The sequence below is a fragment of the Panthera leo genome, chromosome F2 (assembly GCF_018350215.1).
Source record: "Panthera leo isolate Ple1 chromosome F2, P.leo_Ple1_pat1.1, whole genome shotgun sequence".
Taxonomy (NCBI): Eukaryota; Metazoa; Chordata; class Mammalia; order Carnivora; family Felidae; genus Panthera; species Panthera leo.
In genome coordinates, this window is record NC_056695.1 from 56,795,970 (window position 1) to 56,814,945 (window position 18,976).

Below are 18,976 nucleotides of genomic sequence, written 5' to 3' on the forward strand. Positions count from 1 at the left end.
TTTTGACGTGCCCTGTATATTTGGAATCCTTCTTTACACCACCTCATTTTCATGTGATGTAATATTAACAACCACACAAAATGTTAAGATCACTATTTCACTTTAAATATCTATGAGCATTCTTGTTTGCAATTCAGAAGCACTTTTCTAATACATTGGGATATATGCATATAGGTTTATGTTTTTATGCATAATCGGTTATCTGAGTTAATTGAGTTACTGTAAGATAAGAGTTTTAATTCTCATTAAAGTCACATTATGGTCACATTAAAAATAAGAGTTTTTTTTAAATCTATAGACTAAATTTGAAGTCCTAGGTAGTTACTTCACAGGGATTAACCACTAATTATAAGAAGACTCTGAAATAAGTAACCATTTCACAACTTTTTTGTAAACTTTTTTTATGTTTAATTATTTTTGAGAGAGAGACAGGGCATGAGCTGGGGGAGGGGCAGAAAAAGAGGGAGACACAGAATCTGAAGCAGGCTCCAGGCTCTGAGCTGTCAGCACAGAGACCAGCGGCGGCTCAAACCCTTGAATAGCAAGATCATGACCTAAGCCGAAGTCAGATATTGAACTGACTGAGCTGCACAGGCACCCCCATTTCACAACTTTTACTTCTAAAGGGAAAACAACAACTCGATGTTGCGTCATCATTATGATCTCCACAGAGAAAATAATATAAAGATAATGAGCAAAATATAAATAAAACAACAGGCAGAAAAATAATCACCAACATTTAACTGATGGGTAAAAACAAATATATAATAAGTAGTATCAAAAAGGGAGACATCACAGATCTAAAACTTAATTGACATTATTTTTGTTTGTTTATTTAATTTTGAGAAGGAGAGCGCAAGTAGGGGAGGGGCAGAGAGAGAGAGAGGGAAACAGAGGATCTGAAGCAGGTCTCAAACTCACTAACCCCAAGATTGTGACCTGAGCCGAAGTTGGATGCTCAACTGAATGAGCCACTCAGGTGCCCTAAGTGACATTTTTTTTTAAGAAAAGCAGTAGCTTAAACAGCTCAAAAGATTTATCAAATACTGTTCAATAAATTATTAATTTTTAATAGCTTCGACATTCATTTATTATAAGATAACTCTATTTGGGTTACAGAAACTCAAATTATATATTACCTATTAATATCTTTCAGAAAACTTGGCTTAGTTTAATTTAAAACATTTAGGGCTTTATTTTAAAAGTATGCTATTAAGTAATCGATTGTGTAGAAAGTTTAATAGAATTGAACTCTAACAGAAAAATCATTTAAATAACATTGTTTTCTGGGGAAAATTACATTTGCATCGGCTAAAATGGAATACTCAAACTTGAGTGGCTCACCATTTTAATGAACAAAAGCATTGTACTCAAAGTAGCATCCTAAAACCACTTAATTATTTACATTAGCTATAACACAGTTCAAACATGTATCAGTAATTTATCATCTACAAGATGAGTATTAATTTGTGCTCTGAATCTAAATTGCCTTAAGAAGTATTCCAATAATTGTATAAATTATCTTACAGTTTGTCTCATGAGTTTTTAAAACTATTATTTTTATCTCTTTAGGGATGTTTTGTGTATATATTTCTAATAATAACAATACTAATAATACAACTTTCAGCACACATTGTCCAATTTTCCAAGTGGTACCTGAACAATGAGGTTGTGCTCCGCTCCAATGGCCGTTTAACTGGCAAGTCCTTGATGACTGGCCTAGAAGGGTACGCTTTCCTGTGCAGGAATAGTGAACAGTGGACCCGAAGGTAAACTTCTCACCAGACAGGACTGCATTAGGAGGAACGCCAGGGTGTCCACAGTCAATCACTACAATACATAATTATTGAACATAAAATTTTTTTATATCTCCTATCGAACAACCTGCACCACTTTTTATAAATCAGAAGTAAATTATCTGTTCAAATATACCTAAACTCCCGAAGTCAAACATCCATGTGAAAGCTAGCTTTTAAAAAATAAAATGTAAGTTGCAGTTATATGAGTAATCTCGTTAACCTGCTCACCAGTGTTTTGCAGGAACACTCCAAGTATGCATAAATGAGTGAGTTTAACTCTGTTATGTGTGTGGTGGTGAGTGTGTGTTTATACGCATACGTGCATGGGTTTGAAGTATATATGTGCCTGGACAAGGATATGCAAGTTAGAGAGAGAAGTAATGTGAAATAGCTAAATAAAGACCTGCAATGCTATATGGGATTCAAAATGAGCCCATACAAAATTAAAATGGAAGGATTTTGAAGGTAAAGGAGAGGGAACTCATTTGAAGATGGATCTGTGACACACAATCTAATATATAGTCTAGAATAATTCTAATCCTGGTAATGTATAAATCATGCTGTATGAAGAAAATACTGTGTCTTGTTAACTGAAACACTACTAAGCATAGTGGAATCAGATATCAGTGCATTGTAGAATCAGATATCAGTGGATATCAGTGGATATCATTGTGGAATCAGATATCAGTGCATTGTATTTTCTTTATAACCTAGAGGTAGCTTGGGAACTGTGTATCCCCTTTTAGTTGTAACATGGAAAAATATTCAATGCAATGTAACTCCAGAATCTTAAATAGCACATAAGGGGATATAAACTTAATAAAAACCCCTGAGTACTTTGCATTTACCAAAGATACTACAGGAAATTAAAAGGGCAAAAAATGTGCACGAGAGCTAAGAAAATCTGAAAAAGTTCATGTTTATATGTCTTATGAAAGATTTTTAACTTTAATGCTATAGCCACACAAAGCAATGTAAGTGAAATAGTCAATCTATTAGACTAAACTGTATAAACTAGTGGAATACATTTTAAGCAAAAGATCAACAATTGACTTATTTGCATGGAAGCTGAAATTTAATGGGCACTGCATAAAGTTTTGTTGCCTCATTAGAGCATGAATGATTTCACAAAATTTTCAAGAAATCCCACCCTATAAATTATGTTTAACTAAAACATTATCATAAAATAATTTTATAATTTAGAAATTTAGTATAACCAAAAATCACTTGCACAATGAGTTTTGATTCACTGCCTCTTCAATCTATAAAGTTCTTGTCTTTCTTTTCATGACTCATCAACTCTTTGAGACATAGCTATAGCTGAGACTTAATAACTAACTAAATATTTCAAATTCATGTTCATTTCTCTATATTCTCACGTAATTATTTCTGTTAAATTATTTCCTCACTATGCATGCGAATTTCGTGCATATCTGCTATAATTTATGTTATTTATATTCTACAACTCCAACACAACATATAACACAGTGTACTCCAATAGATGTTCACTGACTTGAAAAATGATGTGTATTAACATTTACTGCATTTATATGTGTATGTGTCTGTAATATGATAAATGTTTAAATCATTAAGTTTTAAGTAACACATTTGTCTAAATCCTCAAGTACTCTAAGGCCCTGGTAGATGTTTATATTAAGACTAACATAGCCTTAAATGAAATTTAAAATATTAGCACAAAGGAAAATCAAAATATAATTGCCTTTTATGGGATGGTAATATCATAGGCTATAAAAGATGTTGCTTTTCATAATCTATCTGCTTCATCAAAGCTCAAAGCCAAAGAATCCCATTCATATTAATAAAAAATGGCATTTGGCATTCAAGTGGCAGAATACAGGGAAGTATAGTTTCACAATATAAAATTAAATAAAAAAATTACAAGAAATAATTAAAAACAAAATCCTTCTGACATATAGCTCTAGATACTTTATAAGACAATAGACATCCATTTTGCTTCCATGGCATTTTCTCAAGGAATAATTCACATTATCTACTTACTGATACATTCTGGTAAAGGTTTGTCCCACTGTCCATTTGGTTGACATATTAAAACTGAAGATCCAAATAAGAAATATCCAGGATTGCAATCATAGAATACCACAGTGCCATAGGTGAAATTTCCATGTTCTATTTTACTTTCTCTTTTGGAATTGGCTGGAATTCCAGGATCAGAGCAGTTCACCACTAAACAGATGACAAATTTTGAAAGTTGTGTTTAGAATAATATACATAGACCTACATAGATTTCCATCAGAGATGGAGTATCAAAGGTAAATTCAATCAAATCAAAGATTCTAGGAATAAAATTAATGAATGGGCTATCTAATGAAGCGAAATCATATGGTTGAAAAGATAGGAAAAGGAAAAGGTTTTTGAAGAAACTTTGAATAATGGTACCTCCATAAGTATTCTTCTGAATATAGATTTAAAGAATGATACCTTAAGCTATAGTTAAACCACAAAAAATGTAGAAAAATTATAACTTGATTGTATTTTTTCAGACAATATGAAGTATATCATACTTCTTTGGAAATGGAAAATCACCAAAAAATTCTCTTTAATCTATTTCTATAGAGAAAACAGTAAATAACCCCCCAGTGTAGGCAAATGGTAATACAGGACTCAAACAGTCTCTCCAAAAATATGAAAAAAAAAATCCAAAGGTAAGTTACCTTATTTATAAAGAAAACAAATAAAAATGACCTTAATGACTTTTTAGAGGCAGCCATAAAATGGGCACAAGATAATAAAGCTAAGCAGTTAAAATAAAACCTGCTACTTTTACCTTTTAAAACCATAAGGTAAAAATTAAGGAGAAAAGGAAAGCATAGCTAAATGAAAGAACACCAATATTAAATCTGTTTGGTTTATTAGCTGAAAACTTTCTACTAATCTGCCCAAGCTATTTCCATGTTGTCACGTATGTTGACACAACATATTACTACCATGCTCTAAGCTGGAATATCATTAGACTTTTACCTTTGCACACTGGTGGGGGATGGCTCCACTGTCTGTTGGCCTGGCACTGTGCCTTTGTGGGCCCTTGCATTACATACCCAATATTGCAAGAGAATGTCACCACATCATTAAAGTTGAATCCATTGCCACTTGTTCTTCCATAAATTGGGCTACCAGGGTGACCACAGCTAACAGCTAATGGCAATGGGTGAGGGAGAGGAGAAGAACAAAGCAGAATATTTGGTTATCAGTTATCACATGACAATTGCAGTTAGTCATTCCAAACAACATAGAAAGAAGATCACTTTTATGTGAAAATATATTTAAAGTGCTTTTACCTTTACAAATGAGCAATTTAGAATGCCAAAATAGTCTAATATAATAGAAATATTATATTAGTAAATAGATATATATTTATAATTGTGATCATTTTATGCAGGTGATGCAGAGATGCTTAAAGAATCATGGTACCTTTTCATTATCTCTCTCTATCTCTCCCTCTCTCTCTCCCTTCCGCCCTCCCTCTCTCTCTCTTTAGGGACAAATACTGAAATTCAAGCAAATCTGGGAATGATTGAAGTTTATGTCTCTAGTTAGTAGCAGAAGAATGAAACCAAACCTATTTTCCTCTTCTAGTTAAGTTTGAGAACTAAAGGTATATAAAAACAGGATTTTTTGTATTTAATTTTGAAATATTTTAATATCATTTATATGATTCATTTTTATGGATAATAGACAAAGTGTGCGTCAAGAATTAACGTGACTATATAATGTAAACAATAAAAATAATGCACGATGCTGTGTTAGAATTCTCTTTACTATTTTGGGATACCAAGATTAACATTCTCTAAAACAATCAATCTTAATGATTTATTTTCTTCACAATTGATGTTTCATAATTTAGCGCAATTTTGTTGGGAAATGATGTACCAATTAGGTAAAATATTTAAAAGTTTTTTAGGGTTAGAGTTCTGTTATGATTTTGTGTAGTGCTTGGGCTTTTCCTGACCACTCTTTTTCTGTGAACTGTTTTATTGCATCATCTCCCTCTATTAATCAGAGCAAATCCAGTAATAGGGCTTCATAATTGGGCACAGTGAAAAACCATAGTCACTTTTAGGACTTCTGAAATGACCCAAGAGCAATTATTTTTCAGCTGTGTTGTTAATGTCAATCTACTCATTTGGAAATTTAACTGCATCTTATTCTTGTTAAAATTATCAATAAAGAAACCAGTTTTACCCCAAAGGCCAATTTTCTTTTATAGTCTCAATTATTCAACAAGAAAAACAGTGGTATTAGTTGGCTAGACCTCAATATAAATGAAAGGGGAAAAAATCTAGGACAGACCCAGGCATAATATGCTCTCTTTAAATCATCAGTTTGCGCATGTGTGTGTGTGTGTGCACATTCTCTCTCACACACACACATATGCCCCTTAGGAAAGTAGTATTAATTGTTAACTCTATGCTCTATTATTCTATTAAATTTCAGGCCCTGGAAGTATTTTCCACGAAACTAGAACTTCAATGAATATGTGTTGTTTGTGTAAAAATTTGACAATGAAATTTATAAATATGGATGTAATTAGTCACAGAATAAGTGAAATGTTTCTAATGAATCCATGCTAAAAGTCCCATGTGTTATGTATCTGAAGCCTTCAAAATCTTTATAGTATGATCACATGATGTCACAATTACAACATATTTAGTGTTTATTCTCATTTTCTAACACCAATTGTAATAAAGGTCAGTTATTGGGGATGGAAAGGATTAGAAAAAAGACACAAATAAGAAATACATTGATAATTGCCTTTCAGGTCCAAAATAGGATAGATTGTGATGTGAAACATTGTGAAATGCTGGGTATTCAGTGGAGTAAGATAAATAAAACAATTATCAGTATTCAATTTTTATTATTATTTTTGTACTACAACAGTCATAATAAATGCTCACTGGGCAAATCTATGCCATAAACAGAAAGCACAAAGCACAAAGCACAGCAGCTGTTATTTAAAAATTATTGATAAAAAGGTTTTATTTTACAATCCACTTTATTCTTCATGTGTAAGTTCATATCTAAATTAAGGATCAGAGAGATATTTGTTGAACCAGTAGAGATATTGAAACAATTCCCAAATTACATAGTGTTACACAATTTTGTATGAATTTAAATTTTTTTAACATTTACTCATTTTTTGAGAGACAGAGACATAGTGTAAGTGGGGGAGGGGCAGAGAGAGAGGGAAAGACAGAATCTGAAGCAGGCTCCAGGCTCTGAGCTGTCAGCATAGAGCCTGATGTGGGGCTTGAACCCACTGGCCATGAGATCATGACCTGAACTAAAGTCGGATGCTCAACCAACTGAGCCACCCTGGTGCCCCTGTGAATTTTAAAATAGTGAAAAGAATGCTTTAAAACAAACAAATAAATTTTAAATATTTCACATAAGCTTTTATGAAATATAATTATATTAAATGTGCACATCTAATATTGATGCATTTAAGAATAAGATGGATTTTGAAGCTAAAAGGAATGATAATTATAAATACTTTTAAACATTCACTTCATATATAAGGGAATTAAGGCCTAGAGAGATTAAATGACCTGCATTAGCTCATGTAATTAGTAATAGAACTGGAATGAGAACAACAGTTCTTCATGTCATGTCGGATGAATTTTTCCCTACTAATGATACCATCAGGATATGATTTTGATGTAACAACTACAGCATCATAATTATTAGAAAAAAATCTATCCAAAGTATTTTCCACTATAAAAAGTTTCATAATAGTACATCATGACAATATTGATGCTGCTGCATTTGCTTTGAAGAAATTAAAATCCTTATAAGTAAAACTTAGTCAAGAATACACCTTCCATATAGGAATATGCACTTATAAATATTATATATTTATGTTAAGTAGTAGAATAGCTGAATTTAATTTATCTTTACAAAAAAACAAATAATAACAAACATTCTAATATTTTCTACTGCTTTCATGGTTTTATGGATGGTTTTATGTGTCTCTGAGTGTATGTGCATCTTACCTAAGAAAAAATTATTGGTAATTATATGAGAACAGAGACTTCTAATTACTTCTGTCATGCTTACTTACGCACACAGGATGGGAGCTGACCAGACCAATTGTGATCCTGTTGACATATTCTCACTGAAGAACCAATCAATCGAAAACCAGGATTACATTGATACACAACAGTGTCTCTGTATCCATAATTTTCTCCAATTACTTGACCATTCACAATGAGCTCTGGAATTCCGCAGTGACCCGCTGAAATGGGTCAGAAAGTAATATCTTTAATATTGTGAACTAAGTCTTGTGTATTTATATACATATATAACACTACTAAACTCTTAAAAGTTTATTTACAAGCATGCTACAAATAATGCAAACATGATCATATGACATAAAGATAAATATGATACTCAGCAAAATGTCAGATATTTGGGAATTAAAAGAAGACACACTTCTTGCAACACTTGGGTCTAAAAGAAGTTAGAAAACATTTCACTCTGTGTAAAAATAAAAATAAAACACATCAAATCTTGAGGAATACAGATAAATCAGTGCTTAGTGAAAAAATTTATAGCATTGTTTTTATCAAAAAGGAAAAATGGATATATAATCGATGAGTTAAGATTCCACCTTAAGAACAGGACAAAGAGGGACAAAATAAAGAAGAGAAAATAAAACCAAAGTTGATGAAAGGGTATATTAAAGCAGCTACAGAAATCAATAAAATAGAAAATAGAATACAACAGAGAACATTACCTAAGCTAAAAAATCTTTCTTTAAAGATAGCAGCAAAATTGCTCAACTCCTAGCTAATTCTATCTAGCACACAAAAGCAGAGAACAAGATTACCAATAATAGAAATGAATGAAGTGACACCACTACAAGCTTACAGGGATTAAAAGGATAAGGTAAAATGAAGAGCAGTTTTATGCCAATACATGTAGCAGTTCAGAAGGGCAACTACTTTGAAAATTAAATACCAAAACTAAAGCAAGATGAAACAGAAAATATGAATAGCCCTTCATCTATTAAAGTACTTGAATTCTTTTTTTTTCAATCTTTTTTTTTTTTTTTTAAGTTTTATTTACTTTGAGAAAGACAGAATCTCAAGCAGGCTCCACACTGCCAGCCCAGAGCCTGTTGTAGGGCTTGAACTCACAAACCTTGAGATCATGACCTGAGCCAAAGTTGGACACTCAACTGTGACTGAGCCACTCAGGCACCCCTAAAGTACTTGAATTCTTAAACAAATTCCTCCCCGTAAAACCACTCAGGCTCAAATGTTTTTACTGTTTCAACCAAACATTTAAGTTAAAAAAAAAAATTGCACACACTCTTGGAAGTTAGAGAAAAAGGGTTAGTTTTTAATCAGCCCCAATATTAAACCTGGTAGACACATGAAAAACCAATGTCCTTCATCAAAATAGATGCAAAACTCCTTAATATTTTTGAAAACCAATCTAGAAACATACATAAAATCAACCACTCTAATTTGACAGAGTAAAAAAGATACTGACATATTGACAATGAAGGAGATAAAAGTATATAATTATCTCAATAGATGAAGAAAAAGCATTTGGCAAAATTCAGTACTCCTTCATGATGAAAACTAACAATAAATTTAGCATATAGGGAACTTTTCAACCTGATAAAGACATCTCCAATAGATATTATGATTTATAGTAGGAAATATATATTTGATCTTGGTCCCTGTTTCTGGCTCAGAGCTCCTAAAACCTTTGGAATTTTCTAAATGATAGGAGCAAAAAAAAAAAAAAAAAAAAAAAAGTCTCTTTTGTTGTGTTAATGAAGTGGCTTTGGGACCTCACCCTAGTATGGGGACTGGTTGTCAGAGGAGCCAACCATGTGATTAGAAAGTTGCAACTTTCAATTCCACCCCTGTAAACTCTGGGGAAGAGGGAAGGAAGAGAAGTTGAATTAATTGCCAATGGCCAGTGATTTAATCAATTATGCCCATGTAATGCAGCCTCCATATAAAACCAAAAGCACAGGGTTCAGAGAGCTTGTGGGTTGATGAACACTAGGAGATTAAGGAGAGTGGGGCCCTCAGAAAGCATGGATGCTCTGCACCCTTCCCACATCCCTTGCCTTATGCAAATCTTCCATCTGGCTGTTTCTGAGTTAATAAACCAGTATCTAGAAAGTAAAATATTTATTTTGAGAGCGAGAGTGAACATGAGTGGGTGAGGGACAGAGAGAGAGAAAGAGAATATCCCAAGCAGGTTCTGCACTGTCAGTGTGGAGCCCAATATGGGGCTTGAACTCGTGAACCATGAGATAATGACCTGAGTCAAAACCAAGAGTTGGATAGTCAACCGACAGATCCACCCAGGCAGGCACCCCTAGATAAATATTTTAAATAATTATATTTTTATATACTAGCAGCAACCAATTAATGTGAAAATTTTAATTCAATAGAAAACATAATTAAAAATGAACAATATAATTTATAATATTATAAACACACTAAACATTCTCAGGAATAAATTTAGCAATATATATACATGATCTCTATGCTAAAAATACAAAATATTGCTACTGCAGAAAAAAAACCTGAAGACCTATATAAATGAATAAATATACTAAATATGTTGTTTATTAGTTGGAAGATTCAACACTATCAAATGCCAATTCTCCTCAAATGATCTATGGGTTCAATGTAATCCTGATAATAATTCTACTAGATAATTTTTTAAAATAAAAATTGATAAGCTAATTCTAAAACATATATGAGATTGGAAAAGATACAGTATCTAAAGTTATCTTAAAAATTAAGAACACATTTGGAGGATATACATACAAAATTTCAAGATTTATTATAAAACCTATTCAACAAATAGTACCAGATACCTTTCTAAAAAAAAAAAAAAAACAAAAAACAAAAAGCCCAACTAAACCTCAATTTTACTTTGTTATACATACAAGAACAAATTAAAAATAAATCATAGATATAAAAGGCCAAAAACTATAAAACTTCTAGAAGAAAACATGAAAGAAAATCTTTGTGACTTATGGTTGAGCAAAGGTTTCCTAAACAAGACACAGAAAGCAATAAACAGCAAAGACAGACTTTAACAAAATCTAAAATTTCTGCTCATTAAAAAGAAAAATAAACAAGTCACAGGTTGTGAGAAAATACTTATAAAATACATAATAATGAAGACCTTGCAACCAGAAAGCTCAAGAAATTGTACTCTATCAGTAATTATCAAGACAACGCAAATTAAAATGTTATAATATACCTTTATATACCCAATGGCATGGATAAAATTAAAAGACTAGCTATACCACATGCTGGAAAAAATGTGGGGCAAGAAGTCTTCCAGGAATTCTACTCCCAAATCTCTCAGAAATGAATACATATACTCACAAAAAAAGACATTTACATGAATATTCATTGCAACTTGTTTTTGATGATGGCCCCAAAACTGGACAAGGGTGAGGTGTCTACCATTAAGAGATTGACCAACATGTGACATATTCATATAATGGAATTCTGCTCAACAGTGAAAAAAGTAGTGATACACACAACAGCATGGATGAAAAAGAATGAAAGAAGTCTTACATGAACAGTACATAATGTAGAATTCCATCTGTATGGATTTCTAGAACAGGGAGAACTAACATATGATGAAAAAACAATTATTGTCACAGGGTTGGGGGAGCTGCAGATTGTACAGGGCCATGAGGAACTTTTCCTAGGTAACAGTATTATTCTATAACTACGGAGTGGTTTAACAAAACCACTTGATAAAACTCATGCTTATGAGCATGTTTATGAGATGTACATTTCATTGTATACACATTTTGCCGTGGTAAAAAAGAATCAAGAAAATAAGCAAGTATTAAACTCTAGGGAATGATAGGCATGATATGCATGCTGAGATGTTTAACAAAAAATGTGCACTGAATTCTACAAGTTGCTTTGAAATGCATCAAAAAAAAAAATGAATTGATGGATTGATAGAGCCCTGGAAGGATAGATAGATATGCGATAAGCAAATACGACAAAATGCTAATTGTAGCATCTAGGTGGTGGGCATAGAGACATGTATCTGTCAAGGGTCACTGCCTAGTGTTTCAACTGAAAAATTGAAAAGTTCATAATAAAGGGCTGGGGGGATTGGGAATAAAGGCACTATACTTACGGAAAAAAATTATAAGCACATTCCAGTGGCCATTCTTAGCCAAAAGTGTCTGGGGCTATAAAGAGTAAGTTTTTTGTTTGTTTTCTTGTTTTGTTTTCATTTTGTTTTTATTTTTTCAAAAATGAGAATGACTGAACTACATTAATCCTTAAAATCAAGTTCAAGAGTAAGATTCTAGGGATTTGCTTGTTTGGCAATTGCACTTTCCTTCGACCAACATCCTTTGGAATTTATATTAGGTGTTGACACCTACATCCTCTGCAATGGATGGCAATGTTGTCTTCATAGACCGAGAGGCAATGTTTTCTTACAAATCTTCCTTTTATGCCCTATCTCTTCAAAGAACAGAATCAGGATTCTAAACGGGTAAATAAAACCACCCTCTATATACAATATTCAGTATATAATACACAATATTATATACTTTATCAAGACATAGAGCCAAAAAATATAGTATTTCAAATTTAGTTTATATGTACATTTTCAAATTTAATGTAAACTAAAGTAACCTGTAATTTAGTAATCTGTAATTCACTACAGTAATCTTTCCTGTAGTTTAGGAAGGATTAAAAATATTTTGATTTTTTAAACCTATGTGAATATGTAAAGATCTTAATTTTGTACCACTTTTTATGCTATGGTCTTATAGCATATTCAAATATACGTGCTGTCATAAAGAAACCATTATTTCTACGCTTCCAAGTATACCTATTAACAAATATGTCTGAGAGCAGAAAAATAGGATTTTAATCAAAACCCCTAGCTATACCTTTTTAAGTTTCAAATCATGATTGTATTGCCATGAATATTTTCAAGCTTATTAGCAAAATGATATGTATCTAAATTGCTACACTTTTCTGCCATGCCTCATATTCTTAAACTCAGTAAATATTTAGAGGCAAAACATTGTCCATATTTTTCAATACCTGTTCATAATAGTCAGCAATTTTTAAATTGGTAAACAAAAAGAGTATCCTTTGTACCCAGCAGATAAGTGAATAGTTAGAACAATTTTAATTATGCTTAATTCAGTACTTGCTGTCATATCTTGAAATAATTTTGGAGAAAAATAAAGCATAAATCATACCACTCTCATAATATTAAAAAATTATTTTAGTCTTTGAAAAGAAGATAAAGCATAAATCATAATACTCTTTTAATAATAAAGGAGGAGGGGCAAGCAGAATTAGCTAGTTCAGTTTCTTTAACTGAACAGTTTTTTTTAATAATGAATTTAAAAACCCTAAGGGGAAAAATCCAATTTGCCTAAAATCAGGTTTGAAAAAAAATTGTATTTAAAAACTTTACTAGAAAGTAATATTACACATGTTAAAATCTTGTGAAATTAAAAGGGAGAAAGATTTTGAATGTGGAAGTCATTTTTCTCCTTTGATCATTACCTTTAAGTAAATAGGTGAAAGGAGGATTGACTATAGTTTAGAACGCATTAACTGCTACAGTGATTAACCCAGCCGAGTATGCAGACGTATAATTTTCGGCAATTAGTTTTCACCTTTTTATTTTCACAATGCCTGGAAGAAAATGCATCTCACCTTAATGACCTAAGATTCTCATTTCAAAAACTAGTTGATTAACTTTAAGAGTAATCTGTTTAATAGCTTTTCTACCATGAGACATTTTTAAAGTTAAGCATTTTCTGGTTAGCATCCTTACCGATGGGATATAAATGGTCATCTCTTATTATGGAAAAAGGTCTGCCTCCTTTCTAGGGGTGGGGGGCAGGGGGTGTGGTTGGTTAAAATAATTCGAAAATCCGTACCTAGGCATCTGGTTTCAGATCCACTCCAGAGACCTGAAGAAAGGCATTCCCGTACGGCAGAGCCTACCAGCATGAACCCCGAATCACAGGTAAAGATGGCTGTGGAGCCATATGAAGTTTGAGTTCCAATCTTATTTCCATTTGGAGGTGTAGGAAGCTCTCCACAGGAAATAACTTAAAAACAAGAAGAGGAAAAAAAAAAAAAAAACACTTAAAGACACAGTCACTGTGCACTTGTAACAAAATCATGCTTTCAACATGTTGAATTGTCTATGATCTGACTTATTTATAATCGAAATTGACATTTGAATGAGTGTGAAAATGCAGAGGGAATGACATAATTTAAAATTGATCCACTTCAAGTCTCATAAAACCTTCTAAGTGACAGTGACTTGTAATGAAGCTATTTTCTTTGCATTTGTGCTTAGCCAATCTGGTCACTCAAGTAGGTTGTCCAGTCTGACTCTCTGATTTACAAAGTGACACTGGGAAATCCTTTTGATTTACCTGGGTCAAAGTTTCCTCTGTACCTAAAACAGTGCTAAGATAGCACAGGAATACCTCACTTTATTGTGCTTTGCAGATGTTGTGCCTTCACAAACGGAAGGTTTGTGACAACTGTGCGCAGAGCAAGCCTATCAGTGTAATTTTTCCAACAATATTTGCTTACTTTGTATCTCTGTGTCCCATTTTGGTAATTTCCACAATATCTCAAAGTTTTTGTTATTATTGTATTTTTCGTGGTGACCTGGGATCAGTGATGACCACTCACTGAAGGCTCAGATGGCCATTAGCGTTTTGAGCAATAATTTTTAATTAGGGTCTGTACATTGTTTTTGTAAACACAATGCTATTATACATGAATAGACGACAGTATAGTATAAATGTAAGTTTTATAATGCACTAGGAAGCCAAAAAACTCATTTAGGTTGCTTTATTGCAGTTTTGGCTTTATTGTGGTGGTCTGGAGCTGAACCCACAGGATCTCTGAGGTATGTTTGTAATGACAAGGAATTTTGGTTGAGATCTCTACAGTTTATAAAGAGATTTACATGCAAAATATCACTTGATTTTCACAAAAAAACATTATTGGATATAATTCTATTTCACATTTTGTTTGTAGGTTTTAAAAACCTGAAAAGAGACCAACTCACTAGGTCATTTGGAACGCAGCTCTTAGGACTCCCTTGAATTTAAACACTACAAATGAAATGTCTTTCTTGAATAAGAAACAATAGTGGATAATGTTTGTTGAGTGTTTATTTTGTACCAGATACTACTGCTAGTGCTCTAACTTAAGTAATTCTCAAAAGAACCCTATGAGGCAGGTGTGGTCATTATCTGAATTGTATGTACTAAGATATGAGCACATAGTAGTTTAGTAACTTTAACAAGGTTACAAAGCCTGTAAATAGCAAAATCAAAATTAAAACGCAGCGGTCAAACTCCAGAATCCAATACTTAACCACCAGCCCACCTGTCTTATTCTGGCTCCAGCTCAGAGTTTCGTCTCTAGGCCTTAGGTGGCCATTAGATGGACAAATAGAAATTTGCAAACTTTAAATTATTGCATATAAAAATTTACATATAGTGACTGTTCTGAACTAATCCCTCAACAACCCTTTGAGGTAGGTATAATATTTATTAATATTGATAATACTAATATTTATATTATTTTAAGAGTGAATAAATTGAGATTCAGCAAAATTACTCTTCTTTCAATTTTCTCAGTGAACTGCAATCCTTAGATTCCTTGTCTTTCCCCCACTCTTGCTTGCAGGCAGGAACCTAATTTTATGTATCTTTAAACCCTTCTTAAGCATCACAAAAGAACCAGACAAACATTTGTTGAATGCCTGATTTTTCGTAGATACTTTTTGCCTAACTCCTTGAAATATCCCTATCCCATGTGCCCTTTTAATGAAATAATACTGAAAAAACAATGATGCTAGAGGCAAAGAAAGATCCTGGGAGAAAACCTGAAAGAACAGGGCAAAAATTTGCAAATATAGATGTTATATTTTTAGAATATCAAATATAATTTAGACAACTTTTTTTGAAATTTTACTCCATAAATATGATTTTCTTATAAAAAAGGCAAACCCTTTATATGAATATTAAAAAATAGATTGCAGAGCACTTGGGTGGCTCAGTCGGTTGAGCAGCTGACTTTGGCTCAGTTTATGATCACACAGTTTCTGAGTTTGAGCCCTGCATCGGGCTCACTGCTGTCAGTGCAGAGCCCTCTGTCCCTCTGTCCCCCTGTCTCTCTGCCCCTTCTCTACTCACACTCTCTCTCTCAAAAACAAATAAAACATTAAAAAAATATATTGAATAATTGAATATTCATAATTAAAATCATAATAGATACTTGTGTACTTATTACATATAGACCTTTGCCTGCTCTATTAAGCTTCTTAATCATCATAATCATAATCCTATTTAGATATCTGATTTCTTATTAGTTTATTTATAAATTATGAGTGCCTATGTCATAAATGCCTTAGAGTTGTGTTGGACACAGAATACATTTTCAGTGTAGCATACTTCCTGGCACAGAGTAAATACTCAAAAAACGTAGTGAAGAAATTTCAAAGGAATGTCAAGATATTACATTTGAATACCCTATGTTCAGTTAGCTTATCTATATTAGATACTGCCCATTTATATTATGAGATGCATGGAAATATAATATGTTCAATTTGAATCAATATTTATTTATTTATTAACATTTATTTATTTACTTAGAGAGAGAGAGAGATTGCAAGCAGGGGTGGGGGGCAGAGAGAGGGGAAAGAGAGAATCCCAAGTAAGGTATGCACTGTCACTGTGGAGTCCTATGCAGGGCTCAAACTCACCAACTGTGATATGATGACCTGAGCCAAAATCAAGAGTATGACACTTAACTGATGGAGCCATCCAGGCACCTTGATAAATATTTATTGAGGTCATGCTGCGAATCAGGTTCTAGCTGATATTTTCAACATAATATCATTTATAATAACATAATCATTATAATAACTAAAAGATAGGTATTATTGTAATTACCTAGTTTAAGAAATTTAGGATGACAGAGAATAAACATCATATAAAATAGTGATTAAAAGCCAGATGGTATAGAGTGCTTAGACTGAATCTCATTTCTCCACCATTTACAGGCTCTGATTTGTAGTAAAATGATTAAACTCAGGGCTCTGTTTCCTTTTGACAAAATAAGTGTAATAATAACAACTACTTCATAGGATAGGAACTAAGCAATAAATGAATTAATGCATGTAAAGGGCTAAAAGCAGTGCCTGGCAAGTTGTCAGTATGCAAGAGGCATTATCAGTTTGTAGTAAATGATAGAATTCAAACACAGGATTTCTGTATCTAAAGCCCATACTTTTTTCATAAGCATTTACTCAAAAAAAAGTTACAAAATTTTAAGATTTAATGGGAATAAATGACCTTTTTAATAATATCAATCCATTATTGTTCAAGTGTGTTTGGAAAAGGAAGTGCTCAAGCAATTCAATCAAGAATAGCTTATGAAATAAATTTAGCAGACGGGCTACTTACTTTGGCAATATGGTCTTTCATTTCTCCAACTCCAGGTACCATTAGGAAGGCATTCAATAGAAGCAGGGCCTAGTCCATGGTAACCAGGGTCACAGCTGAAAACTACCTTAGTTTTGTATTCATAATGGGAGCCATTCACAATTCGCCATCTTCCATGTTCCAAGGTAAAGGAATTGATGCTTGGACACGTAACAACTATACAAAAACCAAGAACATAAATGTTAATAAGTCAGTCATGTCTCTTGTACTTCTTCACTGTAACTTAATCTATTCTATTGCCTACATCACCACTGCCTTAAGTCATTCACCACTGTGCCATACAAGCCTTTTAGCATTTTTAAGAATTTATTTTCCATGTTAATCTTCTCTACTCCCCCAGATCTATGGTACTGCTTGAAGTTCCTTGAACATGTTCTACTATTTCACACTTCAAAGTCTGTGTACATATTATTCTATTTACACAGAATTCTTATTACTACCTTACCTCCCTCTACTCTCTTCTTTATTTTCTTTTTTTCTTTTCTTTTTTTTGGATTATCATATCAAAATTTATTCCTTAATAAAGAAATACATGAAATATATTTTAATGGTAATTCCAATTATATTAGTTTGTTAAAATTGTCTCTTTTCTTTGAAGCTGATTTAAAAGTATTCTTTTGGAAATCTTTTCTCCCAACTTTTATGAGATATAAACGACAGGATGCAGAAAAAAGGGAACCCTAGTACAAGTTGGTGGAAATGTCAACTGGCACAGCCATTACGGAATATATATATGCAGAGCCAGTATGGAGGTTCCTCAAGAAGTTAAAAAGAGAACTACCACGTGATTCATCAATCCCAACTTGGGTATACATCCAAAGGAAATGAAATCAGGATCTCAAAGAGATATCTGCACTCTCGTGTTCATTGCAGCACTAATCACAATAGACAAGATATGGAAACAACCTATTATTACTAATTTAGAAATTTTGGAAGGACTATATTTTGAGGAAATTTGTTTTATGAGAATGGTGTTTTTGTGCAAGAAGATGTTACAAACTTTGGCTTATTCAAAACCTGTTCAACACGAGTAAAACAGAAGCATTATTAAACACTATGTTAAGACTGTACATAATTGAACAACTTTCATTTTAAATGAAATGCCAACTAAATTGAAAAGTTAGTATTAAGTGAGAAGAAATAAGTGAAATATAGAGACAAATAAAAAACCTTGCTTAAAATAACATTTCACAATTCTTGTGCTAACAAATATTTTATCAGAATTATTTTCTGTCACCATTACCTAATATTCACTTACCTATTAAAGTAGTAATGAAAGCAATGGGAATATTCTAAATGCAAGTAACCTGAAGAACACCGACAAAAGTTGAAAGTTATGCATCATTTCAGCAATATCTTTTATCCTTATAAAAATCAGAGCCGAATGTATTGGAATATAATTTAATTAAGTATAAAACTTTACATTTTTTTCAAGGACTTGCATATAGAAAATACATGTTCACTAATGGATGGATTTTTATAAAATAAGTGGAACTTTGTTATGTAAATAAAATTCACTTTAGTTTTTTGACATACATAGTCAGGAGTTTCCAAAAATGAGTGGAAAGTCCTTATACAGTCTTCCAATTGTACATAGTATAAGACAGCTTAA

General features: G+C 32.5%; 1 protein-coding gene across 3 annotated transcripts in view; it reads right to left on the reverse strand.

Annotated features, from left to right (window-relative positions):
* Positions 1-18,976, reverse strand: part of CSMD3 (CUB and Sushi multiple domains 3) — a 1,240,952-nt gene that overhangs the window by 63,671 nt on the left and 1,158,305 nt on the right. For 2 of the 3 annotated variants that reach the window (XM_042923788.1, XM_042923786.1), the window contains 6 exons: positions 17,326-17,520; positions 13,765-13,938; positions 7,897-8,070; positions 4,800-4,973; positions 3,819-4,004; positions 1,657-1,830 (listed from right to left, as the gene is read on the reverse strand). In XM_042923788.1, the coding sequence (XP_042779722.1) occupies positions 1,657-1,830; positions 3,819-4,004; positions 4,800-4,973; positions 7,897-8,070; positions 13,765-13,938; positions 17,326-17,520 (1,077 nt within the window). The remainder of the gene's footprint in view (positions 1-1,656; positions 1,831-3,818; positions 4,005-4,799; positions 4,974-7,896; positions 8,071-13,764; positions 13,939-17,325; positions 17,521-18,976) is intronic. The other variant, XM_042923787.1, reaches the window with a different exon arrangement.